This window comes from Typopeltis vanoorti, chromosome 8, assembly GCF_054136105.1.
Source record: "Typopeltis vanoorti isolate ZY-2024b chromosome 8, IOZ_Tvanoo_1.0, whole genome shotgun sequence".
Lineage (NCBI taxonomy): Eukaryota > Metazoa > Arthropoda > Arachnida > Uropygi > Thelyphonidae > Typopeltis > Typopeltis vanoorti.
The window spans coordinates 100954733-100973773 of record NC_143556.1 but is presented as its reverse complement, the minus strand read 5'-3'; the positions used below and the strand labels follow the sequence as shown (position 1 = coordinate 100973773).

Sequence of the window (19041 nt, the reverse complement as noted above, 5' to 3'; positions counted from 1 at the left end):
ATGTCAGCTCTTTGCTTTATGCGGATGATGTTATACTTCTAAATAAATCCTCTACAAGTCTGCAAGATTCTCTGACTAAATTGAATAGCTGTTGTAATAGATATGGTATGAAGGTCAGCAATAAAAAGACAAAGACAATGAAAATAGGCAGAATCATTGAAAATGTCAACTGTGTTGTGAATGGAGAACCTGTGGAACAAGTAAAACATTTCAGCTATTTAGGCACGATTTTTACTGAAGATGGTAAATTAAATATAGAAATGGACAACAGAATCAGCAAAGCTGGTATGGTGGGAAGTCAATTGAATAAATTCATATGGAATAAGAGAGAAATTAGTCGAAACACTAAATTAGCTGTATACAAGACTGTATACGTGACTGTATACTTGTATACTGTATACAAGACTGTAAAGCTGTATACGTGTTCAAACCAGTTTTAACTTATGGATCTGAGAGCTGGGTCAGAAGTAAAACACTTGACCGAAGACTAGAGACCGCAGATATGAGAGTCCTGAGAAAGATTAGAGGTGTGAACAGGTGGCATCAATGGCAATATCATATTAAAAACGAGGATATTAGGAAAGAACTTGACATTGTCAGCATCCAGGAATGTGTTAGCAGAGCTAATCTCAGGTGGTATGGTCACTTAAACAGAATGGGAGAGGAAAGATTAGCAAAACAAGAGTTCTCTGCTAGGTTGGCAGCAAAACGACCCAGAGGAAGACCAAGATATAGGTGGATTGATACGGTACAAAGTGCTTTAGACGATAGAAATGTGAGATCTGATAATGTTCGAGTGTTGACAAGTAACAGACTGATTTGGAGGAAAATTGTAGATAGGATGTTAGTAATGATGTAATTTTTTTTTCATGTAGTACTATCATATCCTGTACACCCCTTGAGGGTACATGGCAGAAATTTGATGATGATGATGTTTGTGTATTTTAGTCTATTGTTCACATCTGCTGAAGGATCTTCCTCAGCCATAGCCAAGTTAGCCAGTCTTGGGCATGGACAGCAGGGTTTTTTCCTCTGTTTATTCTGGGGTTTTTTCATCCTGCAAAGCAGGCAAACTGGCCTTGAGGTGTTACTACAGGCCATAGGATATACCAGGGCATAGGCTGACCACCTTATCCTATAAACGGATTGAGGTCTGATGATCAGTGGACCCGCGACACAGCATGGTAAAAGAGGGTATAAAGAAGATGAGATGAGATGATATAAGAAATAAATTGAAAGGAAATATTCAGTTATTTGCTGATGATTAAAAATTAGGTAAAGTAATAGTCAATCAAGAGTAATAGTTAATCATTTGAAGAGCTTGCAGGACTATTTAAATAGGCTGTCAGTTTGGGCAAAAGATATGGGTGCACTTTAATGTGCAGAAATGTAAAGTTATACATTTTGGGATAAACAGATGACAAGCTATGTATCATATTGATGGCACTGTACTCCATGAAATAGAGGAATCTAGAGATTTAGGGTTGTGGTAGACAGAGAGTTAAAGTTTAGAAGACATTTTGCTAAGGTTGCGTAGAGGTAAGGAAGTTGTCATTCCTTTTTATAAGGTCTTGATACGTCCATATCTGGATTACTGTGCTCAAGTCTAGTCTCCTGGGTTTCTTGGGGATGTGGAAACAGTGGAAAAGATTCAGAAGCTAGAAGATTCACAGACCAAGATGGTGAGTGGTCTGTGGAATGTTCCCTATGAAGATAGGTTGAGGGGGGGGTGGATTACAGAAGTTGGTTGACAGGAGAAAAAGAGGAGATATGATGGAAACATTTAAGTTGCTTAAAGGATTTTATAGGATTGATGCATGGAAATGTTTCAGCACTTGGCTGGAGGGACCAGAACAAGGGGTCATCCCTGGAAGTTGAATAAAAGTGGTTAGTAAGGGTGTGAGAATTAGAATTTTTGCTTGGAGAGTTGTGAATGAGCGGAATGGATTGCCAGAGTCAGTTGTCTCTTAATGGATTCAACAAGAGGTATGTTAGATTATGTGAATAGATTGGGTCTCCCACGATGAGTCTTCGGACTCCATGGAGGAGCCTGTACAATAATAATAACAATAATATATGCACTCCTGATAGGTTCTTCTGGTGCTTTGTTACCCTCTTTTGGCGAAAGTTCTTAGGGAACATTGCACTTCTGAGGACTTTTAGCCATGTTAATATTGTTCTTCCCCTGAATCTTCTACCCTCCATAGTGTCCTCAAATACCAAGCAAGGAAGTCCATCCAGTTCCATTTGCACAATGTAACCAAACCAACAGAGTTCATGCTTTCACCTGTTTTAAGAATTGTTGCGCTCGGGATATTCAAATCTTGAAGCACTTATGCATTAGTTTTATACTTTGTCGAATGAGTTCTGTTTATTTTCCTGAAGCATTTGATAGCTATAAGTTTTCTTACTGCTTCTTTTTTTTAAGGTCCAAATTTCTGCCCCATATAGAGCTGTATGTAGTGTTATAGTTTCGTATAATTTTATTTTTAGAGTTAGAAATTTTGTTGTTTTTCCAAATTTTAAGTTTATTCATCATTGACATTCCTGTAGAGAGTGTGTTTTATTGTTGCTAATGTCATTTAAGTTTGAAGTCAAGTATGCTCCTATATAACTAAAACCATTAACTTGTTCTATGGTTTCCTAATTATGTGTCATCTGTATATCTTCTTGGTGTCTCCCAATTTTCATTATCTTTGTTTTACTTGAATTTATAATTATATCATAATTTCTGCAGGTTTCTTGTAAATTTGCAAGCTGGTGTTGGGGGATTTGATTTGACATCATCTGCATATGTGTGATTGATTTTCCATAGACTTTTACTCCTTTTGTTGAGGACAGTGCTTCTTTAATGAGTTCTTGGATGAAAATGTTAAAAAGGCATTCTCTATCATAAGAAAAAAGGAAAGCAAAGCGCTTTCAATTATAAGACTGGAAATTGAACATTCAGCCTTTTGAGCAGTTGCCACTCAAGTGAATGCAGGATCCGTAACGCATCTCTTCACTCCGAATAGTTCACCCTGAATAGAATTTAGTACGGACATCTTAAAGTCCATAGTAAAGGTGTAACCTTGCCAAAAAAAACCAGTTGGGATCTTCATTTGAGATATCCTTTTTAATGTTACTGTTTTACTCCATTTTAAGAATGTCTGGATAAGGATACCATTCCAAAATCTTTCTTTTCACTTTGGTAACCTTGCTTCCTACCATTACAGGAATTTTGTGCCACTTCTGAATATATTAAACCCTGAAATAAATTATCTTTGGATTCTGCATTTTTAACTAAATATTTCCTGCTGCCATACTGTGCGTGTGTGTGTGTGTGTAGACACACACACACATATATATATTATTAGCTCTCACAAACTCTTATGAAGCCTTAGTCACTTGTCTTTCCTCTTCATGTCTTGGAATTTTAGTTTCTAAAGTTCAGACCATTATCTGAACGAAAAAAAAAACAAAAAAAAATTGCATTATAACTAAATTAGTTTTTTTTAATTTTTTCCTCCCTGTATTAGTTATAAGAAAAAAGAAAGAAAAACACTTTTCAGTCATACGACTAAAAATTGAAAGTGAAAAAAAAATCTTAATATACAAACAATTCTAGAAGATGAACAGATGCTATAGCTCTTCAACTGTGAAATTATGACTGTGATGTGGAGAAAATAAATAGTGCAGATATTATTATTATGTGACATCTCCAGGGAGTCCATAGACGCATCGAGGGAGAGTGTGCCAACAGCATTGAATGATCGGTTCCCTTCCAACCACTAACCACGCTCAAACTTGCTTAACTTTTTGCGTGAGCCATTAGTAGGAGAGGCTCCACCAATTGACCAACCTTTAAACTGCACTGCCAGCAATCTTGTAATCTCAAGTGAGATTACTAGCAAATGGTTTGCTATCTCATGAATGCTTGCTTGAATATTTTGTGCTAGTGTGTGTGTGTGTGTGTGGTAGTGGTAACCACCACCAAAGTAAAACATTATTATTATTAACATTAGAGCGCTCTGTGGAGTCACAGACCCATTGCAAGAAGTACATACTATCACACACAAAGCTCATTGAACTGTGCCTTAATCTTGTTTAGTGTATCTGCATTCACAACAGACTCGCAATACTTTCCACTCACTGCTCTCCATGCAAAGAACCTGCTCCTCATTCCTTTACTCCCCACCAGTTGTTTGTGGTGGAGGAACCTCCCAGTGACTGTACTGGCCCTTTTTGTTCTTATTCTTTTTATATGCTTTTTCTTCTCATATTCCTTGCTCTTCTTTTCCTGAGTCTTTATTGCTTTCCTGTCTTCCAGACCACCATCATTGGGATCCAATGCCCCTTTCTGTGCATATCCAGAAAGGGGAATCCTGGTAGTCTCATACTACCTTGGCCTCTGCTTCAGGAAGAGAGGTGGTCCTAGATGGTTTGCCAGGATCATTCGGCTAGTTGGCTTACCTGCAAGGGTTGAGGATGTTGCAGTGGATCTTCTTCCCGCATTTGGAGACAGGGTCCAATGCTTGCTGTGGTTCTGGTTCCGCATTAGCATCCAGGGTAGCCCTGGCATTCCACTCATAAGCACAGTTACTGCTTGCCAAAGGGTGGGCATCCATGGTGTGGTTCCATGGTGGGTGTGGAGCTCTGCACTGAAATAAACATCCCCTAAGAATAGAATGAATACTTCTTGATCCTCTTATTTATCAGAGGCCCTTGATAAGTCCTCCCAAAAGGTTTAGAAACCATATATATTATCAACAGAAAATCAAAATAAGAAACAAAAAACACTTCAGAGGCTGCAATAAATACACCACTGTTTAATCCTACACTTAACAGGTTCATACAGAAGGTTTGAAAGAGTTGTCAGGATCTCTCCTGATCCTGGCAACCCCTCTCCACAAAGCTGTGAACTTTTCCATAGGCATAATATCAGAGTGAGACCTCTTTGATGTTTTTGATGAAGAGATATGTTCTGAACTCTTTCTTAAGACGTTAAATCACGTTTTCTTATATACGGAGGGATGGGTATCTGGTTCCCACAGAAATATCATCCTTATCTTCAACAAACCAAAACCAACATTTTGGCCAATGTGACAATAAAGATCACAAGAATAAAATCTGTAAGAACAAAACACCAAAATGCTCTAACTGTGAGGAGGCCACCTGGCATACTTCTGAGCATGCCAAAGGTGAAAGGATTAGAAGGTGATCCAAAGATTAAAAACAGTGCAATACATCACTTATCAAGAGGCAATATACCACAAAAGTGGCAGTGACATCTGGTAAATCCTCTTATGCCAAGACTGTATAAAAAAAAAAAAAAACTCAATAGGGATGCAAAAGTCCTGCTACATGATGCTGAATGCGTTAGCAGAGCTAATCTCAGATGGTATGGTCACTTAAATAGAATCGGAGAGGAAAGATTAGCAAAACAAGTGTTCTCTGCCAGGTTGGCAGGAAAACGACCCAGAGGAAGACCAAGATATAGGTGGATTGATACGGTACAAAGTGCCTTAGACGATAGAAATATAAGATCTGATAATGTTGGAGTCTTGACAAGTAACAGACTGATTTGGAGGAAAATTGTAGATAGGAAGTTAGTAATGATGTAATTTTTTCATGTAGTACTGTCATATCCTGTACACCCCTTGAGGGTACATGGCAGGAATTTGATGATGATGAAGTCCTGCTACATGAAAATCCACTAATTATAAAGATATTGGAATGTGCATCAAGGGTCAAACGCATGCCTCGACGCTCTCTGATAGATGGGCAATCTTCAGATGCCCCCCCCCCCCTTCTCCCAACACATTCTTGCACCTTTACAACAGAATTTTCTGTGAAAGCATATTTCCTAATACTTGGCAGAAGGCAATTATATTTGCTCTTCCTAAGCCAGAAAAGGATTCAAAATCCCCAAATAACTACCACCAAATTGCTCTGATCACACCTTGTGCAAGATTCTGAAAAAAAAAAAAGTTAATTCTTGTGTTTTATTGTTTTATGTAGAGAAACAACTTTTTTCCCTGAACACAATCTGGCTTTCAAAAATATCATTCTACTACTGATCTAGTCAGGCTGGAAGCATCAATTAGGGATGCCTTCTAAAACATGATCCTCTAGTATTGGTTTTCTTTAATATGACACTGCTTTGAGATTTGGAATACTGAAAGACATAATTTTGATCTTTGAGGGCAATCTCTCTCTCTCTTTTTGCCAAGAACTTCTTATCTAACCAAATCTTCCAAGTGGGAACTCTTTTCCCGAAGGTTCTGATTTAAGTGTCATTTTTTTGCAATCAAGGTCAACTCAATAACTTCCTCCAACAGTAAGTAATGCCCTAGTGATAGTAAGTGATGGTGAAGTCATCCACAAGATGATTTCACCATCCTCGTGATAGTGAACGAAGATAGTGAAATCATATTACATTTGTTTTATGATTTCAAAATAACAGTGAATCTTCCATCTATTCTTTGGGTCGGTCATGGAAAAAAAAAAAAAATCTGCATTTCTTCACTTAACATTTGTCAAGTGTAAAAGTTCTGTGTATTATTACAACAGCAAGCATTTTTATAAATTACTTGGTACACTTGAATTAATTACCTATTTCCAATGTATCTGGCATAAATTTACCAAAACCTGATAGTTTTAAACTTGCCTGTAATCAATCGTTGGGTGAGGAACATGTGTGTATAGGTCATATTATAATGTATAACTTATGTCCTACTTTTATATGCATAAGTACTCGGAATATTTGTGCCACAATTATGGATGCAGACCATTTTTTTGAATAGTCTAGAGAACCACTTCTAGCATTTGTAGCCCCTTCTTTCCATCACCATCCCATAACTTTCCAGAAAATTACATCAATACTTTCTTCACTGATTATCATAATTCATTTTTTTTTACAGTATAATAAAAAATGTGATATGAATGCACCTAAAAACAAATTGTGTAATGTTCAAAAAATTATACATGTGATGTTTGGTCTCAGAGCCCAGGTTGAGTGAGATTCTTCCTCTGTGATGAATTGTGTTAGGTACTGTTCTTTTTTAAAGTAATTAGTTGTATTTTATAGCTAAAAAAATTTAAATTGTTTTTTATATTTTTTTTTTCTTGTTTTTTCAGGCCATTAAGTGAAGGAAAAGCAGTGAAACAGAGATTTGATGAAATATTTGCAGCAACAAGATACATAAAAGCGTTAGAAAATATTAGAAAAATGAAATTGGAGAAGGTAATACTCGTATCATATTTGACACATAGTAACACAATCAGAATTACGATAGAAAATCATCTGAGTTTAAAAGGAGTGAGAAGAATACCAATACTAGAGCAGATCATAAGAAGATAGAATCCTTCTGTTGGATCCTACTTCTTCTCAATCTATACTTTGGGTTCGACCTGTTAGTCACTACGATATTCTTAAACAAAAAATAGTTGCTAGTCGATTTCTAATACAAATATAGAGAAAATTTATATTTATTGACTGCGCCACTCTATATCTGAATTAGTTCAAGAATTGAAGAAAAATCAACCCTCAACTATTTCTCCTTAATATGTTATTAATATATATACAGGCTGAGTATATTTGACTTACTTAATTCACCCGCTTTGGTTCGAATATTTTATGAATGGTGCAGTAAAAGAGATTCAGGCAAAATACAACTTTTGATTAACAAAAACAAACATTTAATTTTAAAATCACAAATATTACACTTAAGTTCAAATCAGTAATTAAGATATCACAAACATTTTAGCTTCTCTGATAAGTTCAATCATACAAACTCAGACAATGGTAAATCTGTTATCTCTAATACAGTCTTCTCACAGTTCCTTAAGTTCCAAATACAATAAAATTTGCACTAACACCTCTTCACAAACAAACACTTTTAATCTTACACTTCAGCTAATTCTCCACAATAGTTACTGTTAGTATAAGGAAATTCTAGGATGAAACGAAACTCTCACACTTCTCTGTATAGGAATATTAATGGTTGGAATAATCTTTTTTCTTCATCTACTTATACATAAACACTTTTCATAACTGTAAACACTTAAACAGTATACGGCACTCATTAAAATAATTCTCCTAAGCAATAAGTGAATTAATCATCGGTCACAATACACATAAACAAACGTTGTTGCATAAAGTACTACTGATCACTCATGAAATAAGGCAACACACAATAATTCCTTATCTTGAAGTTTTATATGCACAGTTGTTCATTCCTCCTGCATTCAAATAATTCTTTAGGCACTGTAATTCTAAACACAGCTAATGGTAAACTTCAATTTTACAGCCTCTACTATTCTCTAGTTACTCAATGCTTTATTTCAAGATTCTGTGTGTCCTTGACAGGTCAGCCCTGAAATTAAATCTCAACTCAAGTATTGCTAGTCTGTTTAGTAGTCACTCAGCTGTCTTCCATAGCTATAATTATTATTCTACAACTTATTAGCTAACCGCCTCTCGACTTCTTCTTCTGGTTCCCATCTGCCATACGGCCGCGGGAGGGTAGCTATATGCTACCATTCTAGGGAGAGATGATTATAAGCAAGGTGGTTTCCCGTTGCCTTCCTTGCCGTAAGTATTTATGACTGTAACCTGTGTGTTCACGGGGCCGGTTTGCCTGCTTGCGGGATGAAAAACCTCAGATAAACTGGCGGAAAAAACCCTGCTGCCCACGCCCAAGACCAGCTAACTTGGCTATGGCTGAGGAAGATCCTTAACCTCCTCACGTCATGGACGGGAATCGAACCTAGGACACTCCTTCCCCAGGCATATGGTTGCGAAGCGCAAAGCCACTAGGCTAACCGCCTCTCGACTAGTAGACTTTAATAGCTGCTTGAGTGACTTGCTGACTCGCTATTATCGCACTGTGATTCCCGAATGCTCCGATTCCAACCTAATGCCAATCCTCTCCTTTCTCTCTCTCTCTCTCTCTTAATAATAAATAATTTCAGCGTTCATCGCTTTTTATATCTGTTCTTCCCGCCTAAATTATTCTCGTGATCTAAAACTCTTTTCAATAAACCTTCTCCTCACGCTCTGTTCCAAACTTGTGCAAGCTATCTAACATACGTTTCCATGACAACAAAACAATATATAATAAAATTGAGCTATTGCATAACGTTAAACTTCTACGAACAGGAATAAATAGAGAATATTTACATTTCAATTAATGAGCAGTTAAATTATCAAATACAAGTTCTTATAATATTAACATAGTAATAATTAAAATAGCTTAATAATATTTAATACAGTCTTTTCATTATTAATGCATATATCTTTGATTAAATAATTAGATATTAGACAAAATTAAAGTAGTTATATGAATATTAAATTGTAAAATAAGTTGTTTACATTAAATAATATTTACAAGTCTAGCTTTTGTGATGGAAGATCATGGTGGATTCTGAACCAAATAATAATTATTCTAATCTCTGAGCATGTGGCGGTGAATTTGAGCTGTGCAGAAGAAAGTGATTTTTAATTGGTGAATAGTCTGTTTTTTCCCCCGTTTTTCTACGTTTTTGAGTGCTAAATTGTTTCTCTGAATACGAGTGTACTTCAGTGGTTGTTTTTTGGAAGTTAGTTGCTGTCGCGATACAATATATTTTGGTTACCATCGGAATCGAATGCATAACGGTGGAAGACAAAACGAAGCTAAGTTTTCATTACTGTATTTAGTTATATTTCATTTTATTTAGTGTACTTAAATGTTTTGTTTTGCTTGTAATTGTTTGTACTTTTTTCTATTTATTTAATGGAATTTATTAATTGAATAATTAATGATTACGCTACTCGGCAGTAAGGAATGATGGCGGATTCAGCTGCAGTTGTAAGTGGCGTATCGCCAAGTCCTCTGCCATTTAAGAACTCGATTATAAGAAATATCATAAGGGACTTTGTGGCATGCAGTACTTGCGGCATGTATGCGTTTCGAGAATTAGATATGTGGCTTGTTAAAGAGAGCAGAGAGCGTATGTGTGCAAAATGCAGGCAGTGGGAGGAAATAAGTGTTGAATTATCAATATCCGACCTTGTTGCTCCAGGAATGGGGAATAAATGTAGGAAGACAAGTAGCGTGATAGGAGAGAATGAAAAAAATATATGTATGAATGAATAAATAATAGTTGATAGTGTGGAAGGCGTGAGTGACTTTGAAAGTTTAGGAGATGGTTTTGTTTGGGAGAGTGAATTTAGATTAAGAGTGACTGACTTGCAGAGGGAGATAGATGAGCTGAAAGAGGAGGTGGAATGTCTTGTGAATGAGAGCAGAAGTATGAAAGATAAGATTAGGAGAATGGAAGAGATAAATGCAAGCTGAATCAGAGTTGGAGAGAGAGAGAGAAATTTGGGAGTGTTAGAAGAGGAGAGAAAGGAAACAGAAGAGAAGGAATGAGTGAGAGGTATGTGGGTGCTAGAAGAGGAGAGAATGGAAACAGCAGAAGAGAGGGAATGAGAGAGAGGTATGGGAATGCTAGCAGACGAGAGGATGGAAACAGTAGGAGAGATGGAATGAGAGACAGATATGAAAGTGCTAGAAGAGGAGAGAATGGAAACAGTAGGAGAGATGGAATGAGAGACAGATATGAAAGTGCTAGAAGAGGAGAGAATGGAAACAGTAGGAGAGATGGAATGAGAGAGACCTATGGGAATGAAACAATAGGAGAGAGAGAGAATGGTAAGAGGTATAATGTATGGCGACTCAATGATCCGTGGTGTTCAAGATAGGATGCGTGAGGAGTGTTTGCCAGGAGGAACAATAGAAAGGGTGGCTATGGCAATTAAGAGAGGTGAAAGGGTGGATGAGATGATTGTGATGGTAGGAACAAATGATTTGAGTGGTAATCTAAGTCGGGCAGCGAGAAATATGAGATTTTTGCTTGAGGCTGTACGGAAGAAGACAGAGAGAGGAAAAATAGTGTGCATGTTGCCTAGGTATGATAATGATGAACTGAGCAGAAGAGCGGTAATATTGAATGGCATAATAGCAAGAATGTGTGACAAGAGAGGACTGGTATATGTGGATGCTTGGAGTGCGTTTGGGGAAAGAGAGGAATTGTATGCGAGAGACCGCTTACATTTGAATGAGGAAGGACGTAGGCATCTGAAGAGATTGCTGTTCTGAACGAGTCAGTGTGTCCCAGGGAGGATGATAGCAGGGGTGGCCTCTTGTGGGAATGGATACTTGGGAGAAGGGAGATGATGTCAAGTAGCACTGAGCCCAGTGGTGTCTAGAAGGGATAATGCTGGGTATAGAAACAATGGCATTTATATGTTTTATACTAATGCCAGGAGTATCCGGAATAAGGGAGAGGAATTGGTGGCGCAGATAGCATCAGCCTGGCCAAAAATTATTGGGATCACCGAGACGTGGTTGACAGAAGGGGATATAATAACAGGAATAGAAGTCGCTGGGTATAGCATTTTTCGTCAGGATAGGAGGGGAAAGCATGGTGGTGGAGTACTGCTTATGATAAGTGATGACCTATGTCCTCTAAGAGTGGAGGCTTTGGAAGGAAGTGAGACAAATGATTTTGAGAGCATATGGTGTGAGGTAGAGGTAGGCAAGACAGGATATTTAGTGGGGTGTTGCTACAGACCCAGGAGCATAGAGGATGGGGACCAGGAGATGTTTAGACAGCTAAGTTTGGCAAGTGCAAGAAGAATGATTGTTATGGGGGATTTTAACCACAGTAGTATAAATTGGAGAGAGGAAGATGCATGTAGCAATAGGGGAATGGAATTTCTAGAATTCTTGAGGGACAAATGTCTTAGGCAACATGTAACAGGGAACAAGAGGTTCAAGAGTTTTGGATTTGGTTATAGCATCAGAAGAGGGACCATATACAATATTGGGAAGATGAGGGTAATGTTATCTGTGAGAGTCAACATGGATTTGTGAAAGGGTGCTCTTGTTTTAGCAATATGCTAGCCTTTTATAATAAAGTTACAAGAACATTAGATGAGGAAAATGCATATACTGCAATTTTTTTAGACTTAGCAAAGGCATTTGACAGGGTGCCACATGATAAGCTGATATTTAAGTTGCAGCACATGGGTCTGGATGTCAGGTTGGTCAACTGGATTCAGGATTGGCTGTCTGATAAGTATCAGAGAGTTGTGTATGGTAGAGCAGTTTCAAGGAGGCAGAGGGTTACAAGTGGGGTCCCCACAGGGCTCAGTACTAGGACCTATATTGTTTAACCTTTATATCAATGACATTGCCAGTGGATTGCAAGGGGATATTCAGTTGTTTGCAGATGATGCGAAGCTAGGAAGGATTATTAGTAATAGTGCAGATGTGGTGGCCCTGCAAGAGGATTTGAATAAGCTAGATAGATGGGCAAATGAATGGGGGGTGTCAGTTTAATGCAGCAAAATGTAAGGTCTTGAGGTTTGGGAAACATCAATGGGATGCAGCATACTCTATAAGAGGAGTTATGCTGGAGGAAGTAGAGGAGACAAGAGATCTGGGGTTGATGGTTGATAGAAACCTGAAGTTTTGGGGACATATTGCAAAGGTGGTGAAGGTAATACAGAGGATTGCTGCAATTATGAGAAGGACACTGACCTGCAGAGATAAGAGGGTTATCATTCCGTTGTATAAGTCTCTGATCAGACCACACTTGGACTATTGTTCTCAGATTTGGTCTCCAGGATTTGAAGGGGATAAATTACCTGTGGAAAGGATACAAAGACGGATGACAAAGATGGTTTCAGGACTGTACAAGGATAGTTACGAGGATCGGCTGAGGGAATGTGGACTGCAGAGTTTGGTGGATAGAAGAAGGAGAGGTGATATGATTGAGACTTTTAAACTGTTGAGAGGTGGTTACAGGGTTGACACTGGGGAGTTCTTTCGCTTGGTTGAACAGCAGGCAGGAGTGATGACAAGAGGCCATCCCTGGAAGTTACTAAAGGAAACTGTGAGCAAGAGGGTGAGGAGTGGTTTCTTTGCATGGAGGGTGGTTGAACTGTGGAATGCATTGCCTGAAGGAGTGGTGAGAGCGAGAACGGTCAATGAGTTTAAGGAGTGGTATGATAGACTTTGTGTTTCTTAGGGGGGGGGGGATCTCCCCTCGATGAGTCTTGACAGATTTTATGTTCTTAGGAAGGACCTCCCACGATGAGTCTTTCGATTCCATGGAGGCCTGAATAATAATAATAATAATAATCTCTACATAATCAGAATCCAACACTTCTATGTCAAATTGTAAAGTGATTCCAACCAACACAAAAACAAAAATTTAATACTCATATGGTAGAGAAGGAACTATGCGCTGACGTCTTAAAAGAAGTTCAGTATGCAGTGGATAGCATGAGTAGCGGAAAGGCTATGTGAAGATGAGTTACTAGTAGAAGTTGAAAGCAGGTGGTGAACCAGTCATAATTCTGTTTAAAATTTATACATCGCACCTTTATAAAGACAGAAGAGAATGCGAAAGAGTTGGAATAAGGAATATTGCAATCACATAATATTTTATATACACCAGGGTATTTGAGTTGATGATGTAAAATATTATGTGATTGCAATATTCCTTATTTTGGGCAGACAGATAAATCTGTCGAAATGCGTATGGAAGAACACATGAGAGACATTACTTACAAGAGACAGCGAGCAAGTGCATTATCAAGTCATGTCCTTTTCTCGGCTAATTCTAATGATGAAAACCAGTCACAAAGTCTGCTGGAAAAATCTACTAACATCTTCCGTTGCAGTGACGAAGTAGAGAGAAAAATTGTGGAATCTAGAGAGATAATTTTCAATCCTGTTCATCTAAATAACAATTTAAGCTACAACCTCCCAGATAGTCATTCAGCTGTAATCATGTACTGGCGTTCACGTGATGCAGCAAGCATGCACCACTCTCCCAACAATGCAACAAACGAAAGAACAGCTTCAAATACAACTACAACGTTTTCATGCTAATTATGTATAAAGACTGTCTATGTTGTTCATAGTCTTTTAACCCTCAATGTTTAGTGTTTTTTCTTTTATAATGTCACCTGAAGAAGGCTGTTACAGGCCGAAGCTAGTAGTGTGTTTATATTAAAACCTTTTCACTTAAATCTCGGTTCTAGTCATTTAATTCTTCATAAAACTATGTATGTTAACCGAGTCAATGAGCATTCTGTCATGCATATATATATATATATATATATATATATATATATATATATATATATATATATATATATATAAATTCAACCTCATCTATAAAATCATAAGCAAATATGAAATTTCCTATAAGAAAGGAGTTAGACAGGGATATGCTATTTCACCTGAATTATTTATAGCTGGCCTAGAAGAAATTTTTAAAAACCTGGATTGGAAATAGAGGAATTATAGTAAATGAGAAAGAACTAAATCACTGACCATTTGCTGATAACATTATTCTTTTAGGAAACTTTACAGAAGAATTTTAAGAAATGATTAATGAACTGAATGCAGAATGTAAAAAGAAAGGATTAAATATAAACAAATATAAAACAAAACTAATATATAATGAGTACATCACCAAAAAGCCAGTTCAAATGAAACATCAGGTGTAATCGATATAGTAACCTCCTACGTATGCCTAGGACAAAAGATCATAGTAGAAGAAGGTTATTTACTTAATCCTCTTCACTCCACCTGGGAGCATAGGTCTTCCACTACCGTTTTCCACCGGATTCTGTTTTTTTGCTTCTCCTTTTATTTGGTTCTAGTTTTTATTCATATTTGTTATTTCTTTCAGTATTGTTCTTTTTCCATGTTTCTTTTGGCACCTTCCTCGTCTTCTTTTACCCTGAGGGTTCCAATCTAGAGCCTGTTTTACTATTATTTTATCTTCTTTCCTCTACACATGTCCCAACCATCTCCATTTCCTTTCACGTATCTGTTGCAATATGGGTTTCTGGTTTGTTCTCTGCCATAGTTCTTCATTTGATATTTGTTTTGGCCAATATATTCCCAGTATCATTCTTAAACACTTGTTTAGGAAGACTTGTACATTGTTAACTATCTTTTTGTTTAACATCCATGTCTGATCCATACATTAGTATTATCTTTACATTTGAGTTAAATATTCTCATTTTAGTTTTTATAGGCAAATTATTGTTTTTCCAAATATTTCTAAGTTGGTTGAAATTTGAATAAGCCAACTGTTTCCTTCTATTTACTTCTTCAGTAATTCCTCCTTTTATTGATACTATTGAACCAAGGTATATATATTGTTCTACATCTTTAAGTGGTGTTTCTTCTGCTGTTATTTGTTTATTTTGCTTTGCATTTATTTTCATCAACATTGTTTTATTTTGTTCTGTATGTTTGGTGTTTCTTTGAAAGTAAGCAGATATCATCTGCAAAATCTAGATCATGGAGTTGATTTTGAAGTAACCATTGTAATCCTGTATTACCATGAGATACGTTTCTCATCACCCAGTCTATGACAATTAAAAACATAGTAGTGAGAGTATACAGCCTTGCCTTACTCCTGTCTTTCTTTTAAATGGTTCTGAGAGGGTATTTCCAAGTATTACTTTAATTTCAAAATCTTCATACATTTTTTTACTTCTTCTTATTATTTTTTCTGAGAGTCCATAATGTCTAAGTAATTTCCATAGGGAAGATCTGTTTATACTGTCAGAATCTTGTTCAAAATAGATAAAATTTAAATATAAGCTTGCTGCCATTCCAATGATTGTTCTATGATAATTCGTAAAGTAGCAATGTGGTCAGTGCATGATCTAATGGCTCTAAATCCTGCCTGTTTTGGTCTTAGTTGTTTTTCTATTTCTATTTTGATTCTTTCTAGTATTATCCTTGCTAGTATTTTACTTATAACACTCAGCAATGTTATACCTCTCTAATTTTTGCATTCAGATAGGTTTCCTTTTTTGGGTAATTTAACCAATATTCCATTTCTTAGGCCACTCTTCTTTCTGCCATATCTCATTTAGTAAGGGATATAATATCTCTGCTATAAGTTTTGGATTTGCTTTTAGTATATCGCCTGGTATGTTGTCCGCTCCCAGTGCTTTACCTGTTTTGATCTGAGTTATTGCTTCACCATCAGTCATTTCTTGAAATTTCTCCGAGAAGAATTCCACCCATCTATTTGTTCTTTTTCATTTAATAATAGTTTTCCTTTATTGTATATAGCAGGAGTGTTCAACCCACCGATCGCGGAGCGATTTTTGGTCAATCTCTTGTGTATTCTTCCTTACTTACAAATTTAATTAAAACTGAAAACATAATATTTTATTTGTCATTATTTTGTATTATTTTTAATTCACTTTAAGTGTATTGCTATTATTTATTTATTTTTCATTAAAATTATCAAATCAGTAATTTTCTTATAAGTCCAGGTAAATGAATTAATTTGGATCAGTGGAAGTCAAACAGCGAGCCGAGTGAATATGATTATAAGCAAAGTGTAAAAACTCAATTGTAGCTTAAATGTTAAATATTCCAAAGCACATTACATTGATTTTTTACTTAGGTTAAGTCCCATGTGAATATTGTAAAAAAATAAACTTCGTTTGTCTCGATATAGTTTGTATTAGATGTTTTTGTAAATAACTCTTTTGAAGCTAACTGTATATACTGCTTTAATAAGAATATGTTAGTGTTAAACACAAAGGCAATGTTTTTGTTGCAAGCTGTACATGGCGGCCTTAGAAAGATTATTATTGAAACTTGTATGCATGAGAAAGGCTTGCAGGTTCTAAGTGTAAACATCTCTGAAGTCGGTCAGAAAGAGTTCAAACACCTTTCCGATGGCCGGCAACTTACAATCAAAAGATAGCGGAGGAGAAAAAAAGGCATGCCAAACTTGAAACTTAAGATGAAAAACTGATACCGATTTTTTGGGGGTTGCCAAACTTCATGCGAGGTCTCAGAGAAGGCCTAATAAAAAGGGACAGAAGCAAGCAGAAGGGGTCCCAGTTCCAGAATTGCTGTCAGAGAAGAGGCTGCCCGGTCCAGAGTCGCCATCAGAGAGACTGCCCAGATCCACATTGCTTGAGAGAGGAGTTTTCTGCTTCCAGAAAGGAGCTTCTCGGTTTGATACGTCGCTAGCGAGAGAGACTACTTCTAGGCCGCAGACAAGGTTTCAAATTGTCGAAAGGAAGAGTTCCAATTGCTGGAGAAAAGTTTCCAGTCCAGGTTAATGTCAGCCATTCACCAGTGTGTTGCATTTTCATTACAATTTGATGAATCAAATGACTTCATTGATATTGCTCAGTTTATGGTATTTATTCACATGGTATTTCAAGATTATTCAAGTAAAGAAGAACTTTTGAAATTTATACCATTATTGGGAAGGACTAGGGGAGAAGACATTTTTTCGGCATTTGATGAATTTGTGAAACAACACAAACTTCCACTTTTTAAACTTGTGTCTATTACTACTGATAGTGTTCCTGCAATGATAGATAATAAATCAGGCTTCATTTCATTATGTAAAAACGATGACAAATATCCTGATTTTTTAACGTACCACTGTATTATTCACCAACAAGTACTGTGTAGTAAAAGATTAAACACAAAAGTTGTTTCGGATATTACATTTAAAATTGTAAATTCTGTTTGAGGAAAAGGCCTGCAACCAGCGGTTATTTAAATTACAGGCAGATGATGATAGGGAACTTCTGTTGTACAATAATGTTTGCTGGCTCAGCAGAAGTCAATATTTAGAAAGATTTCTTGTATTAATTAACGATATCAAAAATTTTCTTGATGAAAAAGGAGATATTTATCCACAATTGAGTGATAAAAGATGGTTGTTACACTTATCGTTTTTAGTAGATTTCTGTACGAAATTAAGCAATTTAAATTTAGAGTTACAAGGTAGAGATAAAAATTTAATCGACATGTTAAGTTCAATAAAAACTTAACTTTCCAGCAATACTTACTTTTATTAAAGAAAAATATAAATGACCACGAATTTAGACATCCCCCCATATTTATTAAAATTTTTTGAACAAAATCAAGAAATGCTTTGCTATGATTTAAAAGAATTTATTCATGAAATAGAATTAGTTGAGGAAGAAATAAATCCAAGATTTAAAGATTTCAATAAAACTAAAATGATTGTATCTTTTATCAATAATCCATTTCAAGAAAACTTGAACATCACATAAATTTCAAATAAAATTAGTTGGCTGTTTGATATAAACCAAGCTGAAGTAGAACTTGAGATAATAACCATTCAGAATAGTTTACATTTAAAATCAATAAACAATGAAGTCATTTGGAAGTATGCACATGAAAAATTCTCAATATTAACTGATATTGCGCGAAAAATTCTGTCGTGTTTCGGATCGACATACTTGTCAGAATCCGCTTTTTAAAATATGATCGTCATAAAAAATCAATTAAGAAACCAAATTGCAATTGATCATTTGGATGATTGTCTGCGATTGGCCACTTCTTCAAATCAACTTGACTATGAAAATATTGCGAGGTCCAAACAATGCCAAATTTCACATTAACTTTTTTTTTTTTTTAATCAACCAGCATTTCCTGTAACTTGTGAGTTTGTAATCAATCTGTTGTTTTTTCTGACTTTGGTTTTCCAAAATAGAGAAATAAATATTTTATTCCAATATATATATATATATTTTTTTGTTGTTGTTGTTGTATTAAAATATTTGTTGTATTTAAAATAATTAAAAGTGATAAATAAATTTTTAAATACACAAAGTTTTTGTTATTTATTTGTGCATAATCAGATATCAGGTTGGGGGAACGTGATCTATATAAGAGAGTAGATCGTCGAATAACTTTTTATAGAAAAGTAGCTTGCGTAGTAAAAAAGGTTGAACACCACTGGTATATAGGAACTATCCATTTGTTCCTTTTTTCTACTTAATTTCCTTGTAATATCATACAACTTTCTAGTATCATTTATATATGCAGCATCCTCTGCCTCTTGTGTTAGATTTTCTGTGTATTTTCTTTTATCATTTCTTGCACTTGTTATTTCTTTGTTAATTGCTCTATATCTTTCTGCTTGTTCTTGTTCAATATTTTCGCCAATCTGTAACAGTTTCTC

The 19041-nt window shown here is 36.0% G+C and overlaps 1 protein-coding gene across 5 annotated transcripts in view; it reads left to right on the top strand.

The window, feature by feature from the left end:
• The window catches only part of rad50 (DNA repair protein rad50), a 664851-nt gene that overhangs the window by 98516 nt on the left and 547294 nt on the right, over positions 1–19041 (top strand). For all 5 annotated transcript variants that reach the window (XR_016548684.1, XR_016548685.1, XM_090396855.1 and 2 more), the window contains exon 8: positions 7120–7225. Coding sequence is in view for 3 of the 5 variants with exons in the window: in XM_090396855.1 (XP_090252981.1) it covers positions 7120–7225 (106 nt within the window). In the remaining 2 variants the exon portion in view is untranslated. The remainder of the gene's footprint in view (positions 1–7119; positions 7226–19041) is intronic.